This window comes from Peromyscus eremicus, chromosome 3 (genome assembly GCF_949786415.1).
Source record: "Peromyscus eremicus chromosome 3, PerEre_H2_v1, whole genome shotgun sequence".
NCBI lineage: Eukaryota > Metazoa > Chordata > Mammalia > Rodentia > Cricetidae > Peromyscus > Peromyscus eremicus.
This window is the reverse complement of record NC_081418.1, coordinates 122,303,606-122,318,966: the sequence shown is the minus strand read 5'-3', so window position 1 is coordinate 122,318,966 and position 15,361 is coordinate 122,303,606. Positions and strand designations below refer to the sequence as shown.

Here is a 15,361-nt window from a genome sequence, read left to right as displayed (position 1 = left end):
CATGATGGGGAAACCTACAGAGACGACCAAGCCAAGCTAGTGAGAACTCATGAACTTTAGACCAACAGCTGTGGAGCCTCCATGGGACTGGACTAGGCCCTCTGCATAAGCGAGATAGTTATGTAGCTTGATTTGTTTAAGGGGCCCCTAGCAGTAGGATCAGGATTCATCACTGGTCCATGAGCTGGCCTTTTGGAGCCCAGTACCTATGGCAGGACACCTTGCATAGCCTTGGTGCAGGGGGAGGGTCTTTGAACCTGTCTCAGTTGAATGTACCAGGCTCTGCTGACTCCCCACGGGAGGCCTTACCTTTTTTGAGGATGGAATGGCAGATAAGCTGGGGTGGGGGGAAGACTAGGGGAGTCAAGAGGAGGGAAAAGAGGGGATCTGTGGTTGGTATGTAAAATGAATAAAAATATCTTAATGAAAAAAAGGAAATGTGAACCCCAAAGGGAAAGATGTGGCTGATTAATTCATTTCTTTGCAACCTAACATATATCCCAAAGATACAGGAGTATACTATGAATGTTTGCAAGATATCCTTGCCCAATATAATATGATATAGAGAATTTAGCAAGCATGGGACTAGTAGGAGGGACAAAACAAACATATATAATATGCTGGAGAATGGAATCCTTATTTGTCTTTATAAAATGTGTTCCACTTGTCTTATGAGTTTAGACCCTACATAACTTTACTCACATTCAGCAGTGTAGCTGAACTCATCCCCATCCCCCTTTCTTAGGAATGGTATTTTGAATGCCTATCCTCAATTGTATTGTTCCATCTGCTGTGAAACGGAAGCAGTTTAGTTCTTTTTTGTGATAATATACAATGATAGTATCCCTAGATAGAAGCTGTGGCATTTTCCTCATGGCACTGTGAAAATCTTCACATTTCTTTGGAGGGAGCTGTAGAGATTTTTTAGAAATTACCACTGTTCTATCATGTTGGAATGTCATATTTAGCAACATTTCTTCTCTATTTTATTGTCTTGAGAAATGATTTTTGCATGTGTATGTGGGGGCAATGTGCATGTTTATGGGCTAATGTATGGGTACACATGCATGTGTGGATATGTGTGGAGTCCTGAAATGATGTCAGGCACCTTTCTAGGTTGCTCTCTATTTTTATTATTATTGAGTCAGGATCTCTCACTGAATCTCCAGTACCTTGCCCTGCTGCCTCCAAAGTTCTGGGATTACAGGATCTAGCCAGGACTGTCTACCTTTTATGGGGTCCTAGGGATCAAAGCTCTGGTCATCACACTTGAGTGGCAAGTGTTTTATTCATTGAGCAATCTCCCCAGCCCCTGTAAGGTTTTATTTGATGTTTTCCTTTTGCTTTTAAGAAGTTCATAAGGCTCTTTTTGGTCTGATATAATAAATTTGTATATCCCTATATATACACAGAATACATTTCTTTCTTTCAAGTGTTTATTAAACCCCATTAATAATTAGCAATTTGTTAAAATATAATTCCCATGTGGTTAGTAGCCATGAAATATAGTCATCATATCTATGTAACACCTAGGGCTTAGGAAGAAAGGACTCAACTGAGGCTCTAGAATCTCTTACTTCTCCATACCCCAGACCCGACACCCCATTCACTGTTCCACAAAGTCACCTGGGTGAGCATTCTAGCTCACCCTGTTCACAGCTGACTCCATGCTCTGATGCCATAGTCGCTTTTAACATCTAGCACAATCTCCTTTCTAGACAGGACATTTTATGTTGTAATCGCAGTTTTCTTTTCAGCCATATTTTGTGTCAGACCCTTATGTGGTCTGTGATTCCTAATCCACAAAGGCAGATAATAATTTAAATTGTTGTTAATTTCTCACAATTCCTGGGGAAAGAGCTACACACAAGAGTTCCAAAGGTACCTATCAGATACAATAGTACCCTGTGAGGTACTGGAAATGGTGTCCATGAAAGTTTTTCTCACACATGAAGGACTGAATTCCATGGTAGTAGAAACATGGTGACAATATATCCACAGTTAGGAAGCAAAGAAAGACAAATGCTGTTGTTCAGCTTGCTTTCTCCTTTTTGATGAACTTTGGGTCCCCAGCTACAGGGTAGATTGAGCTACCCACATTCAGCATGGATCTTTCCACCCTTTATCCAAAACTATAAAAATTCCTCACAGACACACACAGAGGGATGTGTCCATTGTGATTCCAAATCCATGCAAGCTGACAGTCAGGATCAATCATCACAGCAAGACAACTTAGACTTTATCAAGTGTGATAACAGCAAAAGACAGTGCATAGTTTGTGTCTTTAATGTCCTCTCCCATCTAAGCCTCCTTTCTATTGCCATCCTAAGGCATCATGACCAAGGCAACTTACAGAAAGAGTTTATTTGAGGCTTACAATTTCAGAGGGTGAGTCCATGACCACCATATTGGGAAGCATGGCAGTAGGCAGGCAGGCATGGTGCTACAGCAGTGCCTGAGAGCTTACATCTTGATCCACAAGTAGGAGGTAGAGAGGTAACTGGGACAGGCCTAATATCTTGAAACCTCAAAGCCTACCCTTAATGACAAACTGTCTCCCGTGAGGCCATACCTCCTAAACGTTTCCACCACGTGGGGACCAAGTATTCAAATGAGCTCTGGAGAATCATTTTCATTCAAACAACCCAACCTCCAAAGGTCTAGATAGTGGAGATTTGGACCTCAGGGGTGATGTTCTTAAAAAACGACCAAAAAAAAGTCAATAAGTAATGCCTATAGAGAAGATTGAAGGTCACTGTAAGTATGCCCATAAAGAGAACTTCAGGATACCAGGCATCCTTATCTTTCATTTGCCTAATAACAACTATTATTTACCCCATACTTCCACCATAATGTTCTCATCTCAAATCAAGAACAAAGGAAACAATCAAACCCTGATTGAAGCCTCCAAATCCATGAAATGTAATAAACCCAGTCCCTTTATGTTACCACAGGTATTTCTTACAGTGAAGCAGAAGCAATGAGTGCAGAGAACTTCCATGCCAAATTAATATTCAAGGAAATACCTAAGGGTCAATAGAAGTTAGTCAACCAAATAGTATAATCATGACTATACTCCAGGGGAGCGGAGAGTCTTCCTAGTATCTTGTAAACAGGAAAATGTTGAGCAGAATGTGATGATTTCAATAAGGTAGGGGTGTAGAATTACTTCAGGGGTCATTAGGCAACTGCCTCACTGTGTTTGCCCCTTTGTTCTTTAGTCCACATCCCTCACTCCTCACTGTCCACCCAGTTAGCTCTCAGCCATCAGTTACTGCATAACTTCCCATAAAAAGTCCTCTCAAGCATTGTGTCATACCTACAGGATAACATCTACTCAACCTGCTTTACTTACTACTCCAGAGCACAGACCAGTTTCCATAGTCTGCTCTCATTAGCTTCTTTCTGACTGTTTCATCCAAATCTGGATGTTCTGAGAGACAGGATATGTCTCTCATAGTCTGTTTATTTGACTTGTAGCACAGAACAAATGTACACATTTTTAAGTGAAAAGGAATAGATACCATTAAAAATCCTATCCATTATTATTGCAGCACATCTGTAAATTCTGTGACCTGTTACGTAAGATTGGCGATTGGCTCTGGGTATGTTTTAGGGGAATAAATTAACTCAAAGCCTCCCAAGGAAAACGCAGAAGTGACCCAGGGGATTGTTATCTCCTCAAGATAACATAGAAAAAGACCAGTTACAGATAGAGGCACAACCTGATTTGTTTCAGAAAAATCTATACAGACCCTGCAGTCTTCTGGAGAGAATAATTAATTATATTGGAATAGAAAGAAGTGCAAATATTTGGTTCCCTTGGTAAGAGGATGGAGTTCAGTGCGATGTGCAAAGCACACTTGAAAAAATCTTTGGAGACACGATTCATCAGAAAGGAAACAGAAAGCAGGTTATCAGCAGAGGAGTTTGTTTTTCTTCATATAGTGTTTCCATTTAGACAGAACCTTTTTTTGCACATTAAAGATAGAATTAATTGAAACCAATATATTCAGTTAGAGTATGGGAACAGCAAGTAACATCACTTCCTATTAATGCCCGCCCCCCAAAGTCTTTTTAATAGCAAAGAAGAAAAAATAAAAAAGGGAGGTGGCAGAAATGTAAGAAAGCAAGGGAATACTGAGAAAGGGAGGCAATGCTGGTATCTGCAAAGGGTCATGTCCCTGACTCACTCACAGCCTCTGGAGGGATCACAAGAGGTAACAGGAATGCTATCCTTATGCTTGTTATGCTAAGATGCACAGGGTAAATTACAAAGGGAAAATATTCTCTCTAAAAATGCAGTGTTGTTGCACAGACACTTGGATGTGTCATTGTTTCAGTTCTTAGTAATGGTGATGATCTCTTCTGAGAAAGCTCTTCAGAGTGAGAAAAGAATCTATGTTAATTGCAACATTACCATAAAATAATATAATCTCTACAAAAGAGGCTTGTCAACAAAGGGAATAGACCAGGTGTACAGCTTCATTTGCACTCCATCACTCCACTCTGGAAAACACACTCTCTGAATCCTGTACAAACACGAAGCTTCCCAAAGACCTCAGTTTGGGTCACCTAACAGCGCATAGCCCCCTCTCCACACACTTCACTGCTGACAAAGCACATACCTTCCACAGTTGCTCTCTTAGGCTGGATGGTGATGGCTCCTTCTGCGATATCTTCATGCTGATGCAGTGGGTTGATTTTGGATCCCCAGCTGTCTGACCCCACCCAGAGAAAATGGCCCACTTGGTCAGCTCTTTTTGCTGCTGCAAGGATCTGCCTATGGAAAGGAACACAAGAGAGCATATAGGTTTACAAGCTGAACACAGACATCTTCAAACTCAAGTAGAATCAAAAGAAGCTCTGCAGTCTCAGAACACAAGCAAGCAGTAGCAAAGGCTATGATAGGGATTGGTATACTGCATATGTAAAGAAATTGATAAACTCATAACAAAAAGGTCAATGCTCTTTGAGGGAAACAAGGGAAAGATGTTAGAATTCAAAGGTAAAGGAGATATAAACATGTAATAAACTGGAGATACATATTCACATGTATTAGAAATTGTGAAAGCACAACTTAGAAAAAGATTCTAAATGCCTTTCTCAAAATGGCCAAATCAAGTCTGTTTCACTTCATTTTGCAACATTGGGCTTCAGATGGAGAGGTGATATATAGTAAATCTCACTTCTAGGAAATACTATGCCAATACAGATAATAGTTCTCCAGTCATTTATTAAAATAAGCATAATTCTACTTTCAACATAAAAGTTCATTTTATATGCTTATAGATGGATACAGTTTGCAAATATCAAAAGCTGCAAGAGAAAAAGTATGAAAGGGAAAAATGATATTAGCGAGAAAGTTATCAATATTGGGATGTTGACAAGAGGTAAAATATGAGAGACATATGCACATGCATACATATATCTACATACATATCCACACTTCCATACATACACACACATACACAAACAACTATACCCACATATACAAACCCACATACACACATACACACAGAAATTCTCATCACTCAGGACTTTCAGATTTCAGGTACCACATAAGTTCATAAGTAAATCAATAAAGATGTGTTTAAAGATAACATGTGGGACAGTGAAAACTCAGATCACATTTTCTCTCTCCTGGACCAAAAGAAAAATGGACTGGTAATTTTCTAACAAAATCATAAGAAATTGTTCCCTAACAGTGTGACTATCTCAGCAACAAAAAGCAGAGGAGAAATTTTTGTGTGAAGTGAGGAAAGGAGTGGATAGGAATAGGTACGTAACCGTGTATTAAATACTGAAAGACAAGGCTACTTAAAGGGAGTAGACATTTACTTCAAAGACAAACATCATATTAGAAGAAAAGATTATTCTGTATTTTTTTTAATCTACCCCTTTCAAAAAGATGTACAAATTTGACAGGAAGGAATCACTTAATACAATAGTCAATTCTATACCTGCTGAGACCCCCATCAGTTGATAAGCCCATGTCTACAGCTGGCAAGTACCTACCCCAAATCTCCATAGGTACAGAAGACCCCAGTGAAAAAGAAAAAAAAAATAGCAAGGCAAAGGACACTGCCATGGAGTGGAGAACAGATGTTACAGGAGGAAGGACAAAATAACAAATTCACTTAGCTAAGGTGTGTAAAGATAACCAACAGCAAGATAAAGGAAAAACTAAGAACATAAATAAGAACTTGTGTATTAAAAATGAAAAATTGCAGTTACTTTTGAGAAAAGAAAGTAAGAAAACAAAACTAAATGTTATACATAAGAATGTTAAAATAAAATTAAGATTACACACAGTCAAGATTTCCTGAAGAAATGTGCAGAACAAATAATATTATTTTTAACAGTGGCTTTTAACTATTGCTAATAAGACAATTTCAGAGATCACTTCTATAGTTTATTAATTATTTACCAATCAACTGTTGAATTGAGAAGATGAATTGGTGAATTAAAAAACCTAAACTGTTGCAAAAATAGAGAAACAAAACATGTTACAAAAGTACTAACTAGAAATGACAAAAATATCCTATAAAGTTGAGAGAAATTAAAAAAAATCCCAGAGAAATCAGATTAATTTCTTAAGAGACAAAGGGGAACAAAATATGAGAATAATAATGTAATAACAAAAAGTCTGAGAATATATTTTAATTCCGAATTATAATATTTAACACATAATGAATTCCAATGCAAAGAGAATTTTCACATGTGCCCAGTGAGCCATTCACATTTGGAGAGATGAGGACATCTGGCAGAGGTGGGAAAGTTAGAGGAAGCCAAGAAAACAGGTTAAGACCAGACACATATAAATAAATGAGCACTTACTCAAAGTTCAGACAGTGACTACATTCTAATGTGAGTCACAAAGGTTTAGGTAGAGTTTGTGCAATCTCCATACTGCAGGAGAAAGCTGCAGTGCATGAACAAGTTCCTTGTAAACATTAAACTGTGATTAACTAGAGGCTGTCTGTGTATATAGAGGTTATAGTTTTTATAAGAGATAATTTTAATTATTTAATTTACTTTGACTTTTAATTTTTCTACATAGTTGTGGGGGAGTAAAAATTACAGTACTCTTTTATTTTAAAGAAACTGTTACTTATTTCCTAAGAGATTTACAATGGGCACATGTTATTTTCATGTGCAGAGTTATATTTTGAAGACACATTTTGTTCTTTCTTGAAATTCAAATTATCAATACCCATGACTGATTCAGCATTTAGCATCCCTTCAAAACTGAGATATTAATGCCATCTTATTCCTGTTTTCAAAGTATTGGAAGTTAATGTTGCAGGAAATATCAAAATTTTCCATCTCCAATATACAGTTTTTGAAAAGAGAATCAACATTGTGGGGATTCTGTAATCTTCAGATGGTTCTGCCTTGAAGATCACATTCTAGAAGAAACATATGCACCAGATTTTTATCACTGTGCTCAGAAACCAAGATGCTAACACATAAATCGCAATATAGAATAATATTCAATATAGAAAGTAGGTCCATTACAAAAATACACATACTTTATGAGGGGATTATGTACATTTTCTACATAAAATATAAGCCATACACTACAGGACAAAAGTATTATAATCTTATTCAGAAGACTACGATTTTAAAATCTCAACACAGACATACATTACTAATGTATCACATGTTAGTAAATGTATAAAGTAGACAAGAAAAGACATAAAATGGTTGACAAGAATGTTAATAACATTAGGGGGAAATTGGAGCCCAAAGACCAATATAATGAAAACAAAACCTCACAAGTAACTAAAATACAAAGGGGAATAAGACAACCCAAGAGTGATGCAAACAGCATTGTGCCAGGAGAGAAATAATGTATTTAATGGCCATCCAAAACATTTTCCCACAGAAGTGCATATATGAAAGGGAACTTGAGATATACAAAGTCAGATCAGCAAAACAATGCCATGAGCAAAGACCTGTGCAAGAAGCACCCAGACCAAACATTTAGCTTGACAACTGCATACGTGGTATATGTAAGGCTTAAAATGATAAAACTTGAACCAAGACTTAATCCTATTTTAGCCCTAAACCTGCAACCCTAGCAATCAGAGGATGAGGCAGGAGGATCATGAGTTAGAGGCCAGCTGGGATTATAAAGTAAAACCCTGGAGTTGGGAGAAAAGGAGGAGGGGGAGGGAGGGAGAACAAGCAAGTGAACAAAAATACCAACCATAAAGTCCCAGAGAATAAAGCTTCTACATATCATTAAGCACTTGAGCACTAGACTCGGAATTTTATTCATTCATTCAATGGCATTGATTGAGAACCACCTATTCTGTTAGTATCAGTACTGATAGTAAGGTTAAAAACACCATTCAAAAGTCATCTGGTGTAATGATGGCTACAGACAATGGACAATACAGACTTATTCAACAACATTCAACCATTAAACAACAACAACAACACAGGATGCCATGGGCATAAGTCAAAAAATTAAAGTATTATGAAAAGTTTTTTCCAGAAATACTCTGGTCAGAGGTATTTTCCTTGAAATACACCAGAAATGATGAAAATATCTACAAAGGAGGGAACAGTAATGGCTTCCTGGCCAGCAGTGAATACAACATGTAGTGTGTAGGGGTAAATTAGACTAGGAAACCTCCCCACAGGAGCGCTTTAAGAGACTTTCATTTGACCTATGGAACAACTGAGATGCAAAGAAAATGGGAACTAGGATAGAAACCTATTCAAGGTCAGAGTGATGATTTATGTACTGAAAATATTCTCAAATTCCGCTTTCCAGGTAATGGTTTTGTGACCTCACTTGTGGTCAAGGCCTTCACAGTGGGATGCTGGGGAGATCTAGGGCTGTTTGGTAGGACCCATGGAGCAGGGAGAGGGAAGGAAGACTGCTGAAAAAGACCTTAGAAAATCCCATGGAAGAAATTATCATGGTCTGAACCCTTCAATTTTACCCAGTAACAATAATTCACTTTCAAATTCAATAACACAGAATTTTAAGATACATGGTAAAGATTCAAAACATAACTCTTCCACACAAGGGAAGTATAAACTAACACATTTCTAGATGATTGTATTGATGGCCTTTTTAAGGAAAGGACAGATCTTTCTAGAATCTACCTTATAAAATGTTAGAATCTAAACACATCTAGAGCATGCAAAATAATGAATCTATGATTAAATTTTAAAAGAGGACATGTAAAATTCTATGTTCACTGTAGGTATGATATATTAGTCTGATATATTTACATATTACTTATTATGTTATGTATTATTAGTACATATTTCCCATATTTATAGTTCAGCACACATATTTCTGTGTAGGAAGTTTGCTATTGTATTATTTTTTATAACTTTGAAATTCTGTGGTGAAAAATGTAATTGTCAATCCACAAGGGAGAAGTTAAATAAACTGCAGAGTACACAGGTAAAATAAAAATATGCATATAGATTAAAAAACTGCACAGATCCACAAGCACTGATAAACAACACTCTCTGTTATAAAACACTAAAGCATGCTAGGTCAAGAGCAGGCACATGCAGTGCACGTACAGGTACTTAAAAATGAATCAGGAGCATAGTACAGAATGTTTCCAGAATGACACATCAGAGACTGACAAGCCAGGAGCCCTGCTACCCACAGGGGAGAACTTGCTAGCTAGGATACAGGGTGCAAGACATCTTATTTGGGGTTTTGGACACTGTTAGAAAAAATTTTTAGCCTTTTCAGTTAGGTGCAAATTACTATTTATTTTTAAAAAGACAAAAATAAAGATTCTAGGTGTAGGGAGGAGGGGACTGGACCTGCCTCAACTGAATCTACCAGGCTGAGCTGAATCCCCAGGGGAGGCCTTGTCTTGGAGGAGGTGGGAATGGGCGTGGATTAGGGGGATAAGGCTGGGGGGTGGGAGGAGGGAGGACAGGGGAATCTGTGACTGATATGTAAAATTAAATTAAAAAAAAAGATTCTAGACTGGGTTATGGTGTTCAGAAATGGAAGCAGGGGGCAATTTAGAAGAAATTCAAAGGGTAACTCTGCATGGTATGGTTGCAAATGCAAGTAGCTAAGCAAAAAGGAAAGTTAAAATGACAAGTTTTCAGTGCAGGAAATCAGTGCAGAAAGGAATAGGCAGGTGTGGAATGTAGACATCCAACAGTTGGTATTCTCAGTTCAAATTCTGAGCAATGAAAGCAGAATTATAAACCTTTGGCACTGACAAACACCACTCTTGGGATAAAAGTCTGTGATATTTAGAACTATTTTTCTTAATACGACTTTTCAGAGGCCTAGTACTTTTTCTTTCTGCCAATTATTCGATACATTTTGTTTTTAACAGAAATGAAACTACAGGATAGCAAGGTGCTACTGCTTTTGTGGCTGACAAACTGTGTGGGACAGCAAGCACAAAAGAATTTACCACCTTGTAATTACAGCTCTGATCTGACTTTTTTCTCCTCTCCTTGCCAGCATCCTCATCCTTCTGCCTCCTAAAGCTGTGACATGCATAGGAATGAGGTTCACCAGTCATCCTTACTTTATATCCTCATCGTTGGCAAAAATCACGACGGCCCTGGAGTTGGGGGTGTCCAAGAGCTGTTTGATAATTCTATCAAAGTCAATGGTCCTGTCTTTGCGCTCTTGGGGGATTCTCACGGACTGGGCAATGCAGAGCCCACCTGTTTAAGAAAAGAAAGCAGAGTGTCAATAAAGTCCCAACAGAGGTATGGAAAAAAACAGGGAAGATAGTGGGGGATGGGGCAGTTGATACTGAGTCTATAGCACTTTCTTAAGGATGCCTTTGTTTCAGGAAAGCATAAGATACCATGCTTGTTCTTGAACTATTTTTGCAACCATGCAGTAAAGCACAGCCTCACTCTTTGTAATGCATTTTGAAAACTAATACTTCCCAGGAAAGCTAGTGGTATTAACTTTGAGGAAGTAGGTAAAGGGTGACAGACAAAATGTGTGGATGGAGGTCTTTACAATGTATGTCATGTGTTAACGTTAATGTAATAAACACTGAAGCAACTAGTTTTCATATTTATGCTTGAGAATTTTCTGAACTTGAATTCCCAGACAGTTCTTTTCTCCAACAATACATGACTCTCAGTGTTTAAAGATCAGCTCCAAAAGAAATAAAATGAGAAGCAAAGGAGCCAACAAGAACACTGGCTATTACAAACAAAATTGTGTAGATCACATATGCCTGGCCAAGCCGCTGAAAATATGTTTCAAATATTCTGTGCTATCTTCTCAGAAATCAATATATTATAGTAACTAGTGTCCCCTGCTTTGTGTTAGGGAACAGGAGGATTAAATAGATTTCTTCTGAGAGTCTTCATGACCCCAATCGATTTTAATGAATTTCTAGAGGAGAACTGGGGGTGGGGGCAGTTTACTGAACAATTGATGGATCTTATCTTATTCCAACTATTGCTTAGTCATCACTCCTGAATATAGCATTTTACAAGATACACTTTCAGACAGGGGAGTGAAGAGAAAAGAAGGAGAGAATATATTTGTAGAAAAAATAATTATGAAGACCATCCCAGGGTCAGAACACTTAAGCGGTAATGAAAAAACCACCTAGATCTTCCTGTCATGCACTGGGAAGACATTAAAAAATGGGCTTTCTTACACTTTGAACATGGGCATGTGTGGGTATAAATAGGCTTCCACTACTGTGGAATAATCCTCTTATATACTGTAAAGATTTGTCACTCGAATTGGTCTAATAAAAAGCTGACAGGCCAGTAGCTGGGCAGAAAGTTAGGCAGGAAAGCCAGAGGAAGGGCAGAGTCAAGAATCACCAACCGAATCAGAGGAAGCAATATGAGAATGTCATACTGAGAAAAGGTACCATGTCATATGGCTAAACATAGATAAGAATTATAGGTTAATTTAAGTGTAAGAGTTAGTTAGTAATAAGCCTGAGCTACCAGCCAAGCACTTATAAGTAATATTAAGCCTCTGAGTAATTATTTGGGAACTGGACAGCAGGACAGAAATTTCTGTTTACATTCCACAAACACAGAAAAGCATAATCTCTGATCCCAAATTAAGACTCCACTGAACTTTAGTCTCAGTTGGTATTAGTGTTATGCTAAACCGTTTTCCAATTTCAGCTCTCAAGAAAACACCTGTAATACTCTTCAATATACATATGCCCTACAATGCTGTAATCAGGTTAATCAATCTAGCTGAAATTTCTAGAACCATACATACAACAAGAGTAGATACTTCTTTCAAGTGCAACTGAAAGGTTCATTAACAGAAACCATATCTTGGCCTTAAAGAAAAAGAAAATGAAAGCTCACAGAAATCATACATAGTATATTCTCAGATCTTAACAAAGTGGAAATCAATAAAAAAAAGTCATAGGAAGATCCAGATATTTAAAAATTCAAAATTAGACTTGGCCAATTACCCCTGAGTCAAATAGAAAGTGTGGAAAAAGTTAAATACTTTTAGAGGACTTAAAACTATAGTACATTGAAATTAATGGATAATAGCTAAAATAATAGTTAGATGGAAAACGTATTTATACTAGAAAGCAAGAAAGTATTAACATAGGCAAACTCTGCTCCTAAAGAGAGAACAGGTGAGTAAACACCAAGAAAGCAGAGATATGATATAAAATTAAAGCAAAAATCAATAGATTTGAAGTAGAGAAACAACAGAGAAAAATAGAGTAAAAATACCATTATTGAAACAGTCATTAAAAATTGATAAATCTTGAGCTAGGATGACCAAGGAGGGAAATCACAAAGACAATATGAGGGATAAAATAGAAATAGCATTTTATTATTTATTAAGCGTTGCAATGTTATTTATTAAGCAGCACTGTTTACCAGCGGAGAGAAGCCACAAGGCACAACAGAACCCACCATAAGAGTTTATTAAGGGAAGGGGATAGAAGGGGTATGCATAGGCTTATGGAATGACTGTGTAGGAAGAGAGGAAAGGAATAGGTGGAACCTGCTTTTATAGGTTCCCACACACACATACATGCGTATATGGGCTTACGTAGCTATGGGACTCATGAATGTAGATTGTGAGACCATGCTGCACACAGATTACATGATCATGCAGTGCACAGATTATGTAGGGTGTAAAGCCCTGTGATGACTAAGCATCTTGCCTGGCTACTGGACAGTGTACACAAGGTCATGTAACTGGGGGAGTGGCTAGGAATTCTAACACATTATGCATTCTGTCCATGGATATAATGAACTTTTGTATTTTTAAACACAGAAACATCAAGGAAATAGAAGATTTCTTGGAAATAACACAAATTATAAAAGCTGAATGAAAAACTGATCATCTGAATAATCCCAGATCATCTACATGATCCTATATAAATTATGAACAGCGCTTTGATGTTTTAGCAATACCTTCATGAGAGAAAGATATAGGCTCAAATGATTTTATTAATGAATTCCAAAAATCCTGAAGAAAGCTATGAAGCCATCTACATAAGACCCTTCAAGAGCAAGTAGGTTAAGGTTTAACTCATTACATGAGGTCAGTATCATATAATGTTGCCAGAATCAGAAGTTTTAAAGGACAAGAAGGGACCCCTCTGGGTAAGGTAGGTTGTGGATTGATGTGGACTGTTAGGTGGCCTGAGATGTCAGTCTGAGCTATTGGCACTATTTCAGGTGTCATTAAACTTGAATTCCCACCTCAGGAAGCATCATGGAGCCATGCAGTAAAGAACAAGGGGGTCGCATGCTATGCTAATCTTGAGAAGAAAAAGCTAGCTATAAGCGTGGCTCCATGGCATGAAGAATTTGATTCTCATGAGTGATAAGAAAAAAATAAATAAAGAAAAAAAAAACAATGGTTCTAGGCAAAGCAGATACAATGGTAAGGCAAAAAATCCAAATTTTAACCATGACGAGTATATCTTTATTTTGCTTCTAAAGATCTGGCCAGTATGAATGCCTAAAACCAGCTTCTACCCTTAGACAGAAGATATCACAAGGTTTCAAACAGAACACAGATACTGTTTGGTCTTCCAGTCTTGCCCCATCATCATTCATGTGGTTTCAGGTTATGTTCTGCCATTCAACTGTTTGCTGAAATCTCAATAACTTTGTGCTAAAGTTTGAAGGCAAATGCCAAGATTAAGTACAGAAAGTGAATCAAGATAAACTGATAGGCTAGGTCAGATTTCTCTCTGAGGTAAACATCTGAACTTGACTTCCTTCATTAAGGGTGGGCAGGGATAGGACTCCATTCAAGTAATTGATTAACCTCATGATCTCTACAACCAAGGATAAACTGTTGTATCAGTTCAGTTAGATTCAGGGGTATAAAACTGAATTATGAAATTGCTTTTAGTTGTAGGGCTAGAATTGACCATAAATTGTTCAAGTGGTTGATCAACCTTATTAGGTCAACTGGTATGGACTATGCTGGATGAATATTCTGATTTTCCTTAAATTTGAGTGTCAGAAAAATACTTCTAAATATCAAAGTAGTTGATCCTCTTTGTTAGATCAATGAATTGGTTATGAGGGAAGATAACGTATGTTGGTTGATATTTGAGTCCTCAACTTGCTGAAAGAAGAGTAAAACTGGAAAGAGTCAACAGTAACCAAGTTTTTTTCTTAAAGTGTTTACAGATCCTATATTTCAGACTGGTTTCTTGAATGTACATAAATTATTGTGGAGTCTAGTCTAAAACAAGTTAAAAACGCCACAGTTTAAAAAATAAGAGGTATCTAAATATTTTAAAGGAAAACACTCTTGAAACCTATCTTTTAAAACATTAACAGCCCAGGAGGTGGAGATGAGAAAATGAGGAGAAAGTTGGAGGGAGGCAGGAACTGGGGAGTAGATATGACAAAAATACATTGTATACATGTATGAAATTTTCAAAGAATAAAAAGAGTACTTAAAACACTAATATAACACAGCAATGTAAGAATTATTATGTGGTAGCTAATAAGTGACTATGGAATATGGAGTGGTAGGTTTAGAGTGAGAGAGGCATCTGTTCCTTCTGAACAATATACCATGGTAGCTAACTTTTATCGCATACAACCTTGTACCCACAGTATAGAATGATCCCTGCCAACAGTTACAATGAGCTTCACTGTATTATGAATGTGTAAAGAACCTGACAACATGGCAATGACCTATGTCACTCTGAATAGCAATGTTTTAATTGGAAATGCTGTGACTAAGAATTGCATTGAAAATGGTATTATGATTTGTAAATGTCCTCTTCATTGCGATGCAGTTTTTCAATCTGAAGCTGCTTTCTATACTTGGCTGGAAAAGTAAGATAAACTAAATAACGGTATTCATGTCCCTAGTTGCTAAGTAGGATAAAATTACTTATTT

At 37.3% G+C, this 15,361-nt stretch overlaps 1 protein-coding gene across 1 annotated transcript in view; it reads right to left on the bottom strand.

The window, feature by feature from the left end:
* Grm7 (glutamate metabotropic receptor 7) overlaps window positions 1-15,361 on the bottom strand; it is an 837,060-nt gene that overhangs the window by 377,010 nt on the left and 444,689 nt on the right. Inside the window, exons 3-4 of the mRNA XM_059258312.1 lie at window positions 10,542-10,683; window positions 4,629-4,783 (exon numbers count right to left, since the gene is read on the bottom strand). Of these exons, the coding sequence (XP_059114295.1) occupies window positions 4,629-4,783; window positions 10,542-10,683 (297 nt within the window). The remainder of the gene's footprint in view (window positions 1-4,628; window positions 4,784-10,541; window positions 10,684-15,361) is intronic.